The 16,442-nt window shown below is 42.9% G+C and overlaps 1 protein-coding gene across 1 annotated transcript in view; it reads right to left on the bottom strand.

Moving 5' to 3' along the window:
• The window catches only part of LOC135538973 (syntaxin-binding protein 5-like), a gene marked incomplete at its 5' end in the record, with an annotated part of 28,048 nt that extends 12,108 nt beyond the window's left edge, over positions 1–15,940 (bottom strand). The window contains 8 exons of the mRNA XM_064964844.1: positions 1,642–1,881; positions 10,903–10,962; positions 12,101–12,252; positions 12,662–12,787; positions 12,971–13,161; positions 14,433–14,656; positions 14,828–14,868; positions 15,873–15,940. Coding sequence (XP_064820916.1) covers positions 1,642–1,881; positions 10,903–10,962; positions 12,101–12,252; positions 12,662–12,787; positions 12,971–13,161; positions 14,433–14,656; positions 14,828–14,868; positions 15,873–15,940 — 1,102 coding nt within the window. The remainder of the gene's footprint in view (positions 1–1,641; positions 1,882–10,902; positions 10,963–12,100; positions 12,253–12,661; positions 12,788–12,970; positions 13,162–14,432; positions 14,657–14,827; positions 14,869–15,872) is intronic.
• Positions 15,941–16,442: the final 502 nt, after the last annotated feature.

Raw genomic sequence — 16,442 nt, 5'->3', positions numbered from 1 at the left:
GAAGCGATGGTAACCTGCCTAAATGACGTGCTTTGAAAGGCTGGTCATGGCTCACATCAACAGCATCCTCCCAGATACCCTAGACCCACTCCACTGCTCAAACCGCCCCAACAGATCGCACTCCACACTCCTTTCCCACCTGGATAAAAGGAACACCTATGTGAGAATGCTGTTCATTGACTAAAGCTCAGCATTCAAAACCATAGTGCCCACGAAGCTCATCACTAAGCTAAGGACCCTGGGACGAAACACCTCCCTCTGCAACTGGACCCTGGACTTCCTGACGGGCCGCCCCCAGGTGGTAAGAGTAGGCAACAACTTGTCTGCAATGCTGATCCTTAACACTGGGGTAGTGTGTACTTAGTCCTCTCCTGTATTCCCTGTTCACCCACGACTGCATGGCCAAACATGACTCCAACACCATCACTAAATTTGCTGACGACACAAAAGTAGTAGGCCTGATCACCAACAACGATGAGACGGCCGATTAGGGAGAAGGTCAGAGGTCAGTGTGGTGCCAGGACAACAACCTCTCCCTCAATGTGAGCAAGACAAAGGAGCTGATAGTGAACTGCAAGAAAAGGTGGGCCGAACAGGCTGTAGTGGAGCGGGGCGAGAGTTATAAAGTTTCTTGGTGTCCATATCACCAACGATCTATCATCGTCCAAACACACCAAGACAGTCGTGAAGATGGTACAACAAAACCTTTTCCCCCTCAGGAGACTGAAAAGATTCTGCATAGGTCCCCAGATCCTCATAAAGTTCTACAGCTGCAACAGAGAGCATCCTGACCGGTTGCATCACCGCCTCGTATGGCAACTGCTCGGTATCTGACCATAAGGCACTACAGAGGGTAGTTCGTACGGCCCACTACATCACTGGGGCCAAGCTTCCTCTAATCCAAGACCTATATAATAGGGGGTGTCAGAGGAAAGCCCATAAAATTGTCAGAATCCAGTCATCCAAGTCATAGACTGTTTTCTCTGCGACCTCACGGCAAGCGGTACTGGAGCACCTCGGACAAAAAAAGGCTCTTTAACAGCTTCTAACCCCAAGCCATAAGACTGCTGAACAATTAATCAAATGGCCACCCCCACCCCCTCCATTTGTACACTCGCTGTTTATTGTCTATGCATAGTCACTTCACCCCTACCTACATGTGCAAATTACCTCTAACCTGTACCCCCACACACTGACTCTGTACAGATATCTGCTGTATATAGCCTCGTTATTGTTATGTTATTGTGTTACTTTTTATTATATTTTACTTTCGTTTTTTTGGTAAATATTTTCTTAACTTTTCTTGAACTGTACTGTTGATTAACGAGTTGTAAGTATTCATTTCATGGTAAGGTCTACACTTGTTGTATTCGGCGCGTGTGACAAATAAAGTTTTATTTGATATCTTCTATTATTCCACAATGTAGAAAAAATAGTTTAAAAAATTAAGAAAAACCCTAGAATGAGTAGGTGTGTCCAAACTTTTGACTGGTACTGTAGATAATGTAGAGCCAGATGTAATGTGTGTACTGAAACATGATAACATATAGCAAAGAGTTGTTAGCATGCCTTATGTATTCATTTGCATACTCGCACAATCACACACACACTCATCCATTTACACATAACCCAGACACCCACCGCTAGGCAAGACGATGACAGGCTGCAGTAGCCTCTGTTCCCCAGCAGGAGGCAAGTTGAGGGCCACAGCCAGCACTGTGCCCAGGGAAGTGCCCACGTACAGGCAGGGTGTGATGGTGCTGTCCCCCTTCCGAGCGAATGTCTCACAGAAGTGGAAGGAGGTGATGGCCTCGCGCGCCTCCTTGTCGATGGAGGTGACGGAGGAGGAGCGTGAACGGCTGAAAGAGCTGTCCCGGTGGTCTAGTGGGTTGGCGCCCCGCGGAGGACATACAGACAGGAGGACAGTAGAGGAGAGGGCACAGAAAGGTAAAGCACACACACAGAGAGAGAATACACACAGCACACAAACATACAGTACCTGAATACTGTAAACAGCTGTATGGTTGTTAGACTGCAGTTGGCATATGACAAACATTGCGGTTAAACATTATTGCATCACTGAGCTAAAAGAGCATTTAGAGTCGGGAGAAGCAAACAGTGAGCAAACAGGTTATTAAACAGGTCTACAACACCTTATGAAATGTAGTAAAATAGCTGTGGATGAGCAGATGTACTGTATATTTTTAACAGTACACAAAAAAACCTTTTTCCTTACGTGGTAAACTAAAAGTTTGAGGTCCAGATGGGTCACAATGAATATAAAACAACTTTTATCTCTGGGGCAGATGGAACTCATAAAATGAAGAGTCAGCACATAAAGAACATTTGGCATGTAGGAGAGAGACCCATGGGGAGATGTCACTAAAACTTTACAGCCTTGTACTTGACTGATTTTATTTATCAATAAAAACAACACACCCATCATCACAACCTTAAACAAGATTTCAATTGAATACGCCAATAGAGTCTTTTTAGTCTTAATAGCAATTTGTGAGTTGATAATGATTAAGTTAATAAGAATTAATGGGATGATGAATTAACTAAACTTCATAAACAATGTATAAACACTTAGTTAGTGTGTTAGAGTGGCTTGTGAAAGTATTCACCCCGCTTGGCATTTTTCCTATTTTGTTGCCTTAGAACCTAGAATTAATATAGATTTTTTTTTGTTACATTTTATTTACACAACATGCCTACCACTTTGAATATGCAAAATATGTTTTATTGTGAAACAAACAATAAAAACAGAAAACTTGAGCGTGCATAACTATTCACCCCCCCCCCCCCAAAGTCAAAATTTGTAGAGCCACCTTTTGCGGCAATTATAGCTGCAAGTCTCTTGGGGTATGTCTCTATAAGCTTGGCACATCTATCCACTGGGATTTTTTCCCATTCTTCAAGTCAAAACTGCTGTAGCTCCTTCAAGTTGGATGGGTTCCACTGGTGAAAAGCAATCTTTAAGTCATACCACAGATTGGCTGCTTCCAACACACTGACTCACACTGACTCAACCCACTTTAATAATGGGAATTGATGGGAAATGATGTAAAATATATCACTAGCCACTTTAAACAATGCTACTTAATATAATGTTTACATACCCTACATCATTCATCTCATATGTATACGTATATACTGTACTCTATATCATCTACTGCATCTTTATGTAATACATGTATCACTAGCCACTTTAACTATGCCACTTTGTTTACATACTCATCCCATATGTATATACTGTACTCGATACCATCTACTGTATCTTGCCTATGCCGCTCTGTACCATCACTCATTCATATATCTTTATGTACATATTCTTTATCCCCTTACACTTGTGTCTATAAGGTAGTAGTTTTGGAATTGTTAGCTAGATTACTTGTTGGTTATTACTGCATTATCGGAACAAGAAGCACAAGCATTTCGCTACACTCGCATTAACATCTGCTAACCATGTGTATGTGACAAATAAATTTGATTTGATTTGATTTGATTCTCAATTGGATTGAGGTCTGGGCTTTGACTAAGCCATTCCAAGATATTTAAATGTTCCCCTTAAACCATTCGAGTGCTGCTTTAGCAGTATGCTTAGGGTCACTATGCTGCTGGAAGGTGAAGCTCCGTCCCAGTCCCAAATCTCTGGAAGACTGAAACAGGTTCCCCTCAAGAATTTATGTTTATTTAGCATCATCCATCATTCCTTCTGACCAGTTTCCCAGTCGAAACTGAAAAACATCCACACAGCATAATGCTGCCACCACCATGCTTCACTGTGGGGATGGTATTCTCGGGGAGATGGGAGGTGTTGTGTTTGTGTCAGACATTGAGTTGTTCTTGATATCCAAAAAGCTAAATTTGTGTCTCATCTGACCAGCGTACCTTCATCCATATGTTTGGGTAGTCTCCCACATGCCTTTTGGCGAGCACCAAACATGTTTGCTCATTTTTGTCTTTAAGCAATGGCAGATTTCTGGTCACTTTTCCGTAAAGCCCAGCTCTGTGGAGTGTATGGCTTTTAAAGTGGACCTATGGACTAGAGGTCGACCGAATGATTTTTCAACGGCGATACCGATTATTGGAGGACCAAAAAAAGCAGATACTGATTAAATCTGCCGATTTTTTAAAATGTATTTGTAATAATGACAATTACAACAATACTGAATTAACATTTATTTTAACTTAATACAATACATCAATAAAATCAATTTAGCCTCAAATAAATAATGAAACATGATCAATTTGGTTTATATAATGCAAAAACAAAGTGTTGGAGAAGAAAGTAAAAGTGCAATGTGTGCCATGTAAAAAAACAAACGTTTAAGTTCCTTGCTCAGAACATGAGAACATATGAAAGCTGGTGGTTATTTTTAGGTTGTAGTTATTATAGGAATTATAGGACTATTTCTCTCTATACCAATTGTATTTCATATACCTTTGACTATTGGATGTTTTTATAGGCACTATAGTATTGCCAGTGTAACAGTATAGCTTCCGTCACTCTTCTCGCCCCTTCCTTGTCTCGAACCAGGAACATATCAACAACAGCCACCCTTGAAGCATCGTTACCCATCTCTCCACAAAAGCGGCAGCCCTTGCAGAGCAAGGGGAACAACTACTTCAAGAGCAAGTGACGTCACCGATTGAAAAGCTATTAGCACGCACCCCGCTAACTAGCTAGCCATTTCACATTAGTTACACCAGCCTAATCTCGGGAGTTGATAGGCTTGAAGTCATAAACAGCTCAATGCTTGAAGCACAGCGAAGAGCTGCTGGCAAACGCACGAAAGCGCTGAATTAATGCTTACGAGCCTGCTGCTGCCTACCATCGCTCAGTCAGACTGCTCTATCAAATATCAAATCATAGACTTAATTATAACATAATAACACGCAGAAATATGAGCCTTTGGTCATTAATATGGTTGAATCGGGAAACTATAATTTTGAAAACAAAACGTTTATTCTGTCTAACGGATGGCATTCCTAAGTCTAAATATTGCTGTTACATTGTACAACCTTCAATGTTATGTCATAATTATGTACAATTCTGGCAAATTAATTAGTCTTTGTTAGGAATAAATGGACTTCACACAGTTCACAACGAGCCAGGCAGCCCAAACTGCTGCATATACCCTGACTGCTTGCACAGAACGCAAGCGAAGTGACACAATTTCCCTAGTTATAAGAAATTCGTGTTAGCAGGCAATATTAACTAAATATGCAGGTTTAAAAATATATACTTGTGTATTGATTTTAAAGAAAGGCATTGATGTTTATGGGTAGGTACACATTGGTGCAACGACAGTGCTTTTTTCACAAATGCGCTTGTTAAATCATCACCCGTTTGGCGAAGTAGGCTGTGATTCGATGAGAAATTAACAGGCACCACATCGATTATATGCAACGCAGGACACGCCAGATAAACGAGTAATATCATCAACCATGTGTAGTTAACTAGTGATTATGTTAAGATTGATTGTCTTTTATGAGTTAATGCTAGCTAGCAACTTACCTTGGCTTCTTGCTGCCCTCGCGTAACAGGTAGTCAGCCTGCCACGCAGGCTCCTCGTGGAGTGCAATGTAAGGAGGCAGGTGGTTAGAGCGTTTGACTAGTTCCGTTCCTAGGCCGTCATTGAAAGAATCTGTTCTTTAACTGACTTGCCTAGTTAAATAAAGGTGTAAAAAAAAAATATATATATAAAAAAATATATATATATTTTTTTAAATCATCCACAATTGGTGTCCAAAAATACTGATTACCGATTGTTATAGGCCCTAATTAAATCAGCCATTCCGATTAATTGGTTGACCTCTACTATGGACAGATAGTCCAATCTCCGCCTTGGAGCTTTGCAGCTCCTTCAGGGTTATCTTTAGACTCTTTGTTGACTCTCTGATTAATGGTCCATGAGTTTTGGTGGGCGGCCCGCTCTTGGTAGGTTTGTTGTGGTGCCATATTCGTTCCGTTTTTTAATAATGGATTTAACGGTGCTCCTTGGGATGTTCAAAGATTTAGATATTTTCTTATAACCCAACCCTGATTTGTACTTCTCTACAACTTTGTTTCTGACCTGTTTGGAAAGCTCCTTAGTTTTCATGGTGCCACTTGGATTGTGGTTCCCTTTGCCTAGTGGTGTTATAGACTCTGGGACCTTTCAGAACAGGTGTATATACAGTATACTGAATCATGTGACAGATCATGTGACACTTAGATTACACACAGGTGGGCTTTTCCGGAGGTAATTGGTTGCACCAGATCTATTTTAGGGGCTTCATAGCAAAGGGGGTGAATACATATGCACGCACCACTTTTCCGTTTTACATTGTTTTGAAACAAGTAATTTTTTTCATTTCATGTCCATGGTTGTAATGCAACAAAAATAGGAAAAATGCCAAGGGGAATGAATACTTGTGTAAGGCACTGTATATGTCAACACTTCTCAAAATATTTACCAGACTATATTATCCCTGCATCAGACAGATTTTACACATTCAAGGTGCTGACCAAATTCCCCTCTCTTTCCCATTCAATGGTTTCTGACATTTGGGCATCCTAGGAAGGAAATTGTGCTTTTTGTTTTGGGTAAACTGTGCAGATAAAACAAAGTTAAAGGATGTTTTGTTCTGTAGTTCCATCTGTCGGTCACCTATAAGAAAACATTTGACCTTTTTGAAAAGACTAATCACAAAATAAACAAATAGAGAAACAGAAAAGAGGAAGAGAAAGCTTTTGAACACACACATACACTGTGCAACAGTGTGCTGGTTAGTTTGCCGGAGCAGTTGGTAAAATATCCAACCAAAATGTGTTTTAGTAGAACTTTTGTTAAGTTCTCTACAATTCATTTTGCTGGGCTTCCTGAGTGGTATCACACCCGGCTGCGATCGGGGGTCCCATAGGGCGGCGTACAATTGGCCTAGCTACGTCCGGGTTAGGGGAGGGTTCGGCCGGGTGGACTCATCGGGGCTCATCATGCTCTAGCAACTCCTTGTGGCGGGCCGGGCGCCTGCACGCTGAACTCGGTCGTCAGGTGAACGGTGTTTCCTCCGACAGGATGGTGCGGCTGGTTTCTTGCGAGTGGGTGTTAAGAAGCTCGGTTTGACAGGTCATGTTTCAGAGGACACATGACTCGACCTTCGCCTCCCGAGCCAGTTGGGGAGTTGCAGCAATGAAACAAGATTGAAATTGGGGAGAAAAAGGGGGTAAAAAAAGATAATAATAATAATAATAATTTGCATTCTGTCCTCTCCACCTCTTATCTCCAGGTTTATCTCAAGAAGTAGCAGAGAGACTGCCAAATGATGATCGTTAGTTAGTCTGACTGTATTTCTGAGGAAATCCATGGGATGCTATCAATTTGGTAGTCGACGGGGCTCTTTGCCAACCCTAGTGCAATATATGTACAATAATATCATATAGAAAACTACATAAGGTTCTATTCATGGATAGTAGCCTAACTATGGAACTCATATTATTCCTTTGAGATGCTCATATCGTGAGACCATTTGGACTTGAGGATGCAGTGCGAGTCCAGTTTTTTGAAAAAAAGAAATAATTTAGAAAAGCAAAATTGTAAACACGAAGTTAAGGCTTACCCAAGTCTGGCTTTAGCTCAGTAGGCAAGCTTAATTTCCGTGACATCTTTGCTGGAAAAAAGAGAACATCCCTCTTTACAAACACACCTAAGCTAACACGACAGGCCATGCAAAGCTAGCTAGAAGCTAGGAGTTGGGAACTTGCAGATAGGACTGAGCTGTGGTTGTGCTTATAGCATTACAATACATACACATTGCTGGGCATTGCTTTATTGTGCTTCATTGGAGGCAAAATGCTTTAGAATGAAACAGGAAGGAAGCATTAGAGCATCAGAGGAAGACAACCCTGTTGAATCAAAGAGGAATACTGGAACGGACAAAATAACAACAAGGAAGTAAGCTGTCGTACGTCTCACACACAGTGCCCTGGAAGAGAGGAATTGTAAGAAGATACACATTCATTAAGAACCCCTCACCACAGGAGCATGCATCGAGGACAGGAAGGTAACAGGAAACAGGAAGTGAGCAGAATGGAAGAAGACAGTGGAAGGACAATACAGTGCAAGCAGAGAAGGTGTATCTCTGGGGAGGCCTACAAGGCACTGTTAGCTAAGTAGTCAGAACTACATTAACTTTTGGAGCCTCCAAAACTACAGTCCATTTCTATTCCTTATTAACTAATGTTACAGACACCTTGCAAACAGAATTGCACACAGAATTTGTATTGTCAGCAAAGACAGCACTTCTTAAAATGGATAATTTCCCTAAATCTACGAGGTAGAGAATGGTAGTGAATATAAACCTTGCTGCAAAGTCAACGGTGTCGGACAGACAGAACAGATTGAATACAAATAGACTGCTGTGATGTCATAACTACAGACAGACAGACAGCCAATCAGGAGCGGGGGTGAAGGTGGAACAATCGTTGAGGCTGATAAGGACATTTGCCACAGGCACATTTCACGATGTGACAATCGTGCTACAAACATGTAGCATGCAATGGTGGTCTAGGGTATACCGTTATAAGAGCGTGGGTGTGTGCATATTATTTGAGTGTTTTCTAAGTCAAACAGTGATTCAGTGCCACTGAAGTGACTATGAAACAGAGACAGAGACAGGTTGTTAGAAGAAAACAGGGGCGGACACCTTATTTTATACAGTGTACTATCCCTGACCAAACTACTCCAGGGTTGAAGTCTTTGGCCACTCTTACCTCCTCTACCCCCACTTCCATTGTAGAATTGCTGATGGTTTAACGCCAACACTTTTGGGAGGAAGTAGATAAACGTGCAGTTAGAAACATCCTGGTACTTTACCATACCGCCTACCAATCACTTTTCCCGAAATGTGTCCATTTGTGGAAGGACTGTTTTTCTGCTAGTTATCATTGTAACATGTAAACCAATTGGTAGCAGTTTACCTCAATCGTCAGTTTCAACACTACCTGGGTGCATGCAGAATATTTGTTGACATTGTGTACATTTTTGCTCAGACTAATTATTTTCTTAGCGGCACAAAGCTTTAAAGCCTTGTTGACTCTCCCGACGACTCTAGAATCTCAATTAGGAAGAGACATATGCGCAAGTCAAGACTGCATGTCCGATATGCCATCCTCATAAATAGCAGGTGAACTGAGGCAGTGTCTAGCTAGCAACACCAGACGTTGGGGGTTGGCGTAGTTGGCTGAACACCTGGAACATAGCTTGCAGTGGGATTTCAGTCTTGGGACCACTTCAAAAAATATTCTGTGACCTTTAAAAAAGCAGCTCAGCTCTGTGTTTGAGCCTCAATGTCTATGTGTTAATATCAAGCTCCCAGTAATGAGATGGAACTGGGTTGTTCTCTCATTAGCATGCCTCGTCACCTCAAATGCTAATTTAGCAAACCGAGAATAGATGTCGAGGGCAGGGCATTGAGGAGGCACCTTGTCTTGACAGTAACGATTTGTTTGTGCAAATCTAACAACGGGCAGTTGTTTGGATTACGTTGTGTGAAATGTGTTGTTTGTTGTTGACCTGTTTATGACCATGTTCCATATACTTTAGGTAATAAATAAATATTTAGTTTGTCAACAATCTATAATTGAATCGGCATCTCCTAGCTACATGATCCGATCTCACTTGGAACTCACATGGAAGTTTTCAGTTTCATCTAGATCTGCAAATACCACAGCATTATATGAGTAAAACCCACTGGAAAGAAAACCACAACATCAGGTCCTATAAAAGTCCAAACAAAATATGAGGTCTGGAAGACAGACAATATCCTAGATAGAAAAAAATAGATTTTGGCAAATCGTAGGATCCTAGAAAAACCTTTTTTTCTGATTTTAATGGGATTATTGAGGTTTTCCAAGACTGTAAAGTCCATATAAACTAAACGAACCCTCCTTATATTATATTGATTCTTACCAAATAGGATATGAGTTTATATCTTGGACTGACTTCAGAGTACTCACTAATTCAGTGAGTTTTATGGTTTTTAACTGTCTAGGCAATTCAGAATCATAGTGGCCTCTCCGCAGTTTACTGCTAATGTCTCAGGTTTTGATAAAACATACTACAACAACTGCCAAAATCAATCTGATACATACTTTCTATTTAATTGAAAGTATGACGTGTCAGTACACAACTGAGACCTGTAACAAAAGTCAATAAAGTCTGCCTGAAATCAAACTTTCACAGTCAGAGAACTGTAACATCCAAAGGTGTGACATCTAAGAGAAAACCATATTTACCAACAGCAACCAAATCTCGCTGATGCATTCTAATAGAATTGCATGCAAATACACTATATACACAAAAGTATGCGGACACCCCTTAAAATTAGTGGATTCGGCTATGTCGGCCACACACGTTGCTGACAGCTGTATAAAATCAATGTAATCTCCACAGACAAACATTGGCAGTAGAATGTCCTTGACTGGCCTGCACAGAGCCCTGACCTCAACCCCATCGAACACATTTTAGATGAATTGGAACAGCGACTGCGAGCCAGGCCTAATCGCCCAACATCAGTGCCCGACCTCACTAATACTCTTGTGGCTGAATGGAAGCAAGTCCCAGCAGCAACGTTCCAACATCTAGTGGAAAGCCTTCGCAGAAGAGTGGAGGCTGTTATAGCAGCAAAGGGGTGACTAACTCCATATTAATGCCCATGATTTTGATTTGAATGTTGTTTACACTGAATTCATCATTTTCAGGTTAGGTCAATATACAGTCTTCAAGTGAATCATGCTTATTATCCACAACCCACCTGTTACTAAACAATGGGTTGTGGGTAAAGTCAGTAGGTGTTGTAACTGATGTGGGTACCAGTGTAATGCTAACTCTAACATGCTAAAAGACAGTTCACCTGAAGTGGGGGACTTGCAGCGTTCTTCCGAGGCAGAGCCCTCGTTGATATCACACAGGCCTACAAGCGGAAAATACAGACATTGCACGACATTAGATATCATTATTATCAAACTGCAGATTACATGCACTCTGTCCTTTTCTCCTTTCTGTTTGATAAGGATGTCATGATATGTGGGTTTAATTTGAGTATAGCGCCATTTTCCCTGCCAAAGAGACCAGAGGTGAAACAGACTAAACAGAATGCTATCCAAACCATTGCCCTTGTGCTGTGCCATTGCCCAAAACATTCCTGTACATAGAGCCAGAAGTTCTAGGCACAGACAGACAGACAGACAGACAGACAGACAGACAGACAGACAGACAGACAGACAGACAGACAGACAGACAGACTCTAGTCCTGTGGGTAGGACAGACGGCACAGCTGGAGACGTCATTACTGCTCAGACCCCACACTCTGACAGGTGCCAGCCCACCGCTAACCAAAGTCAATTACACCAGATGCTGCACACACACACACACACACACACAAACACACACTTCTAATATCCTCATCAAGCTGTTGCTAAGCAACGCAGGTTACAGAGTCATTACACCACAGCAGTTATTGGCATTGATTTGGTGATGCTGGAGACTGTAGTACAATCACTGAACAGAAGGTGGCAGTATGTCATAATGCAGTCAGTGACGCTGCTGACTGTCAATAACACAGTGCTGCACTGACAGGGTGTGTGTAGGAAAGGAAGACGGGCGTTTATGTGTCTGAGTGTGTGTGCCAGCCAGGCACCACAGAGAGAAGATGATGTACTGAATCGTCAAAAGAAATATTTAGATACCATTCAAAATCCTCTCAAGGATTTGGAAAGATACAGAGACGGAGGAGAGGAGACAGAGAACCTCAAAACAACCTCGTCACCACCACCATTGCTATTTCTTGACTGCCTGCATGTGCATGTGATACAGTCTGAATAGTCTGTAAGCACATCTACCAAATATACCTCTCATCCCTATAACATTGTATAATACTGCATCAGCCCATATCTACATACCTATAAGTAGTAGTTTAATTAAGATGACATAAACCATATCTAGTACTAGACTACAAAAGACTGTACTGAATGTCCATATATGGTACAAGCCTATATAGAGCTATCTGCTTGGTGGTAAATCAGTGACCTGGTAACAGTCTCTACCATTACCTCCGGAAGGCTGGCGTGTCTTGCGTGGAGAGCGAGGCTGTCTCTGGTAGGGATCGTTAGAACCATACAACTCCACTGTCCCCAGGTTCAACAGCACTGTCTTCTGGAGGTAGTCCACCACCGCCAGACCATTACTGTTCCCAAACACAATCCTGTTGGAGAGATTAGGGGTAGGGAGAGAAGGAGAAATTGAGGGAGGGAGATATGATGAAAATATACATGAAATTGGGGTTCAGGTGAGCAAAGCAGCAGAAGTCTCCATCTGAATTTCCCAGCAGACATAAATTGTGTTGACACGGCTTGATTCCATTCCAGCTTGGCTGTACTAGGAAAATCATATCAAACGGGCCCAAAACCAGCGCTCAAAACCACATTTTGACTCTTTGAATTGAGGGCTTGTTACTCATGTTGAGATATCGACCACTCCTTAAAACGTATGGACTTTTACAGTATACTTGGTTGGTTTGCACACAGCTCCAGATTTAACTGCCATATTGGGTTGTTTCATTAGGGTGCACAGTAAATCTCATATAGATACACTGTCTATCACCTTATACTCACAGGCCGTAGGAGGAGTTGAGGGCCAGGCTTGTGATCTGTTGGGGGGGCTCTCCACTCACCCACACCAGCTGCACCACTAAATCTACCTGGTACCCTGGAGACTGCTTTAGAGGCGTACTACGCACCCTACAGATGGAGAGGGAGAGAAAGAAAGAGAGAGGAAGAGGGGGGGTAGCTCCCCACCTAGTTGGATAGCCTATGGGTGGGTAGCTAAGTGTTGTATCCCAAATGCCCACTTTGTTGCAGAGAGGGAATGTGTGTGTGTATGGTAAGTACTGTACGTGATAGGTGGTGGTGCAGGGCGCATACTTAAGGCAGGGTACGTTGTCTCGGACCCCGTCAGAGGAGTTGCTGCTGGTGGAGGGGTGTGTCGGGGGTCCGGTGGTCTGGGGGCTGGGTGAGGCTGCTCCGGGGGTGGGCAGGTCACGGTCACCCCCTCCTCCCCCCTCTGGAGGGGACTCCATGTCATTCACCTCGTACTGCAAACGCACCTCCAACAGCTGGGGTACACACACATTCCAGAAACTCAATTCTGAAAGTTAAGCAGCCTTTATTTCAATATGACTAAAGTGCCTTCTGAGCAGTTTCTTTCCCACCACTTGAATCAGTGAAAGCTAACAGTGTCTCTTCAAAGAGAGAAGGACTCTTCATCTATAAGGACACCTACAAATGGTCTCAGCATGTCAACCTGGTGAGTGGCTTTGCCTTCTGGTGTGTGTGTGTGTGTGTGAGTGTGTTTTTGTGGGGGTGATTGCAGGGTCAAGGAGGTGCTCTGAAGTGAAGATATCCCAGGGTTTCTTCTAAGTCCTCCTTCAGGCTACTGGACTGCACCGCCACTCCCCCCCACACACACACAAACAATCACCAGGACGTGGGGGCGTGGGTGCGCTGGTGCATGATGGGAGTCTAATTAGCAGTATTGGAATGTGTATGTGATGCTGATCTGTGCCCTCTTTTCTCTCTACCTCTCTTTCTCCCTTCCTCTCTCTGTATCTGGGGTTGGGGGTAAAGATTGCCCTGTGAGAAGAGAAGCTCCTCTCCTAATTGTAAGATTCACTGCTGTTTAAACTCTGCTCTCAATCTCTCCACAGGTCACATACTTGATCTCAGACAGACCGACCAACAGACCGACAGACCGACAGACAGACAGGCAGGCAGGCAGACAGACAGACAGACAGACAGACAGACAGACAGACAGACAGACAGACAGACAGACAGACAGACAGACAGACCAAACGCATACTCCCTGACTGACCGACCGACAAACCCAAGGCATCATGGTTAACCAAACGCATACCCCCTGACGTAACACTGACATGGCTGCATTAGCATCATATCATTATCTGCATTCCAACAACTCACGTCAATTCACTTCTCACAGCTGCCGCAAAATAATGATCCACTGGTTAGGTTGTTAACCGTGTGTGTGTTGTCATGGCAGCCACATTGTGTTCTTACTGGCTGGAGACTCATCTAATGGGGCATTGGGAGGCCGCAGGAGTGAAGGGGTAAACACTGTCTGTAGGAACAGCCTTCAGGACACAAGAAACATCACTTAGCCACTAATGAGAGAAGGGAGAATCTAGCTGTCTACGGGTGGCTATATTTACCACTACACTGTGTGTCTGTTGTCATGGCATACATACTGGCATACAGGCTACATACAGGCTTTAAGCATAAATAATACATGGGTATGTTTCTCAGTTTACACTATCCAACAATTAACCATGGTAAGCACAGAGAAATGGTGAACACACACACACTGACCCACCTGTACGACCTCGGTGGTGATCTCCTGCTTGCTGAAGCGGTATATGATGAGGTTGGCAGACACCCCGGCCACACACAGCATCCTGCTCTCAGGACACCAGGCCATGATCTGGATGGCAAACGGGTCCTCATCCACAATCTCTGTGTTCTGCTTTTCCTCCTTATTATTCCTGCTCTTCTCAAACACCTTGGCCGTCTTCAGCTTGTATAGTACCTGGAGCATTACTGGGGGAAAAACAGGAGAGAGCTCTGTTACGCACCAGGGACATTAGTAGACAGTACAGAGTTGGGAAACTGTGCAACATGTTGACTCCGTGTTGACTTCTGGTTAATCACACTTTAAGGCCATCTAGGCCAAGATATTATAAGTAAGGAAGTCCATGTAAAGGCACTTACTTGCAGAAGCATCCCAAAACTTCACAGTCCCATCAGCATGCCTGTGAATTGCAAAGAAAAAGAGAGGAAAAGGGCGAAGAAAGGAGAGTGGGCAGAGAAAGAGAGAGGGAATCATTACGACTTCAGCTTCCTGCACACACACCCACAGATCTAATGATTCAGCTTGGCTTCACCTCTGATTATATTCTAGATTCAGCTCTACAGAAGAATACATCGAGAGGAGAGACCATAACACTGTCACTGGCACTTGGTGTCACCCGTTCTCCAATCTCTCTTTATGTTTTTTTTCTCTTTTTGCCATTTCAGCTGAACAGAGAGCTGGAAACAGAGAGAAATATTCTTGGAATCCATTTTTGGTTCCTGGTAGAACTCTTCTGGGTTCCATGTAGAATCAATCCTCTGTGGAAAGGGTTCTACATGGAACCCAAAATGGTTTTATCTGGAACCAAAGAGTTATACATGGAACTCAAAAGGGTTCTACCTGGAACCAAAGGGTTCTTCTTTGGGAGCAGCCCGAGAACCCTTTTTTGGTTCTGGACAGCACCTTTTATTTTCTAAGGGTGTACTTTGCTATGCTGGAGCTTTGCCTCAGAGTGAGACGTGGGGAGAATACCAACACAGGGGTGTCTGGGGATGAGAAGAGAGAGAGAGCGAGGCAGAGGAGTATAAAGGGACCCCTTTTTCCAAGCCCATGACTCACTGTCACTTTGCAAAGTTCAAGTATTCTACACTCCTATGGGGGGGGGGTGCTATCTAGAACCTTAAAGGGTTATTTGGCTGTCCCCATAGGAGAACCCTCTGAATAACCCCTTTTGGTTCCAGGTAGAACCCTTTTGATTCCATACAGAAGCCTTTCCACAGAGGGTGGAAAGGCTTCGTGGAGCCAAAAAGGGTTCTGGTATGGGGACAACCGAAGGACCGTTTTGGAATCCTTTTTTCTAAGAGTATAAAAGGCTTCTTCCCCCTGTCTCTGAGTTTTTCCCCCATCATGACTGCTAGGCAGGATTGGAAAAGGTAATATGGTTAAATAGAGTTGGTCTCCTACCCAGTGATGATGATCTCAGGGTAGCTCTGTGTGCCAAGGCCCCAATTACCACCACTTATGGGCCATTCCTGCAAAACACAATACAACAAACAAGACAACACAATAAATTGTGTAATAATTTAAAAATAAATTTTTCTTTGTTTGTATTATTTTCAACATTGTAGAATAGTAGTGAAGACATCAAAACTATGAAATAACACATATGGAACCCTGTAGTAAAGTAAAAAGTGTTAAACAAATAAAAATATATTTTAGATTCCTCAAAGTAGACACCCTTTGCCTTGATGACAGCTTTGCATTCTCTTCGCATTCTATCAACCAGCTTCACCTGGAATGATTTTCCAACAGTCTTGAAGGAGTTCCCACATATGCTTAATGTTTTTCCTTCACTCTGCGGTCAAACTCATCCCAAACAATCTTAATGGGGTTGAGGTCGGGTGATTGTAGAGGCCAGGTCATCTGATGCAGCACTCCATCAGCACTTTCCTTCTCTGTCAAATAGCCCTTACACAGCCTTGATGTGTGTTGGGTCATTGTCCTGTTGAAAAACAAATAATAGTCCCACTAAGC

Source organism: Oncorhynchus masou, unplaced genomic scaffold (assembly GCF_036934945.1).
Source record: "Oncorhynchus masou masou isolate Uvic2021 unplaced genomic scaffold, UVic_Omas_1.1 unplaced_scaffold_50___fragment_2___debris, whole genome shotgun sequence".
Lineage (NCBI taxonomy): Eukaryota > Metazoa > Chordata > Actinopteri > Salmoniformes > Salmonidae > Oncorhynchus > Oncorhynchus masou.
This window is presented reverse-complemented; position numbering and strand designations above follow the sequence as displayed.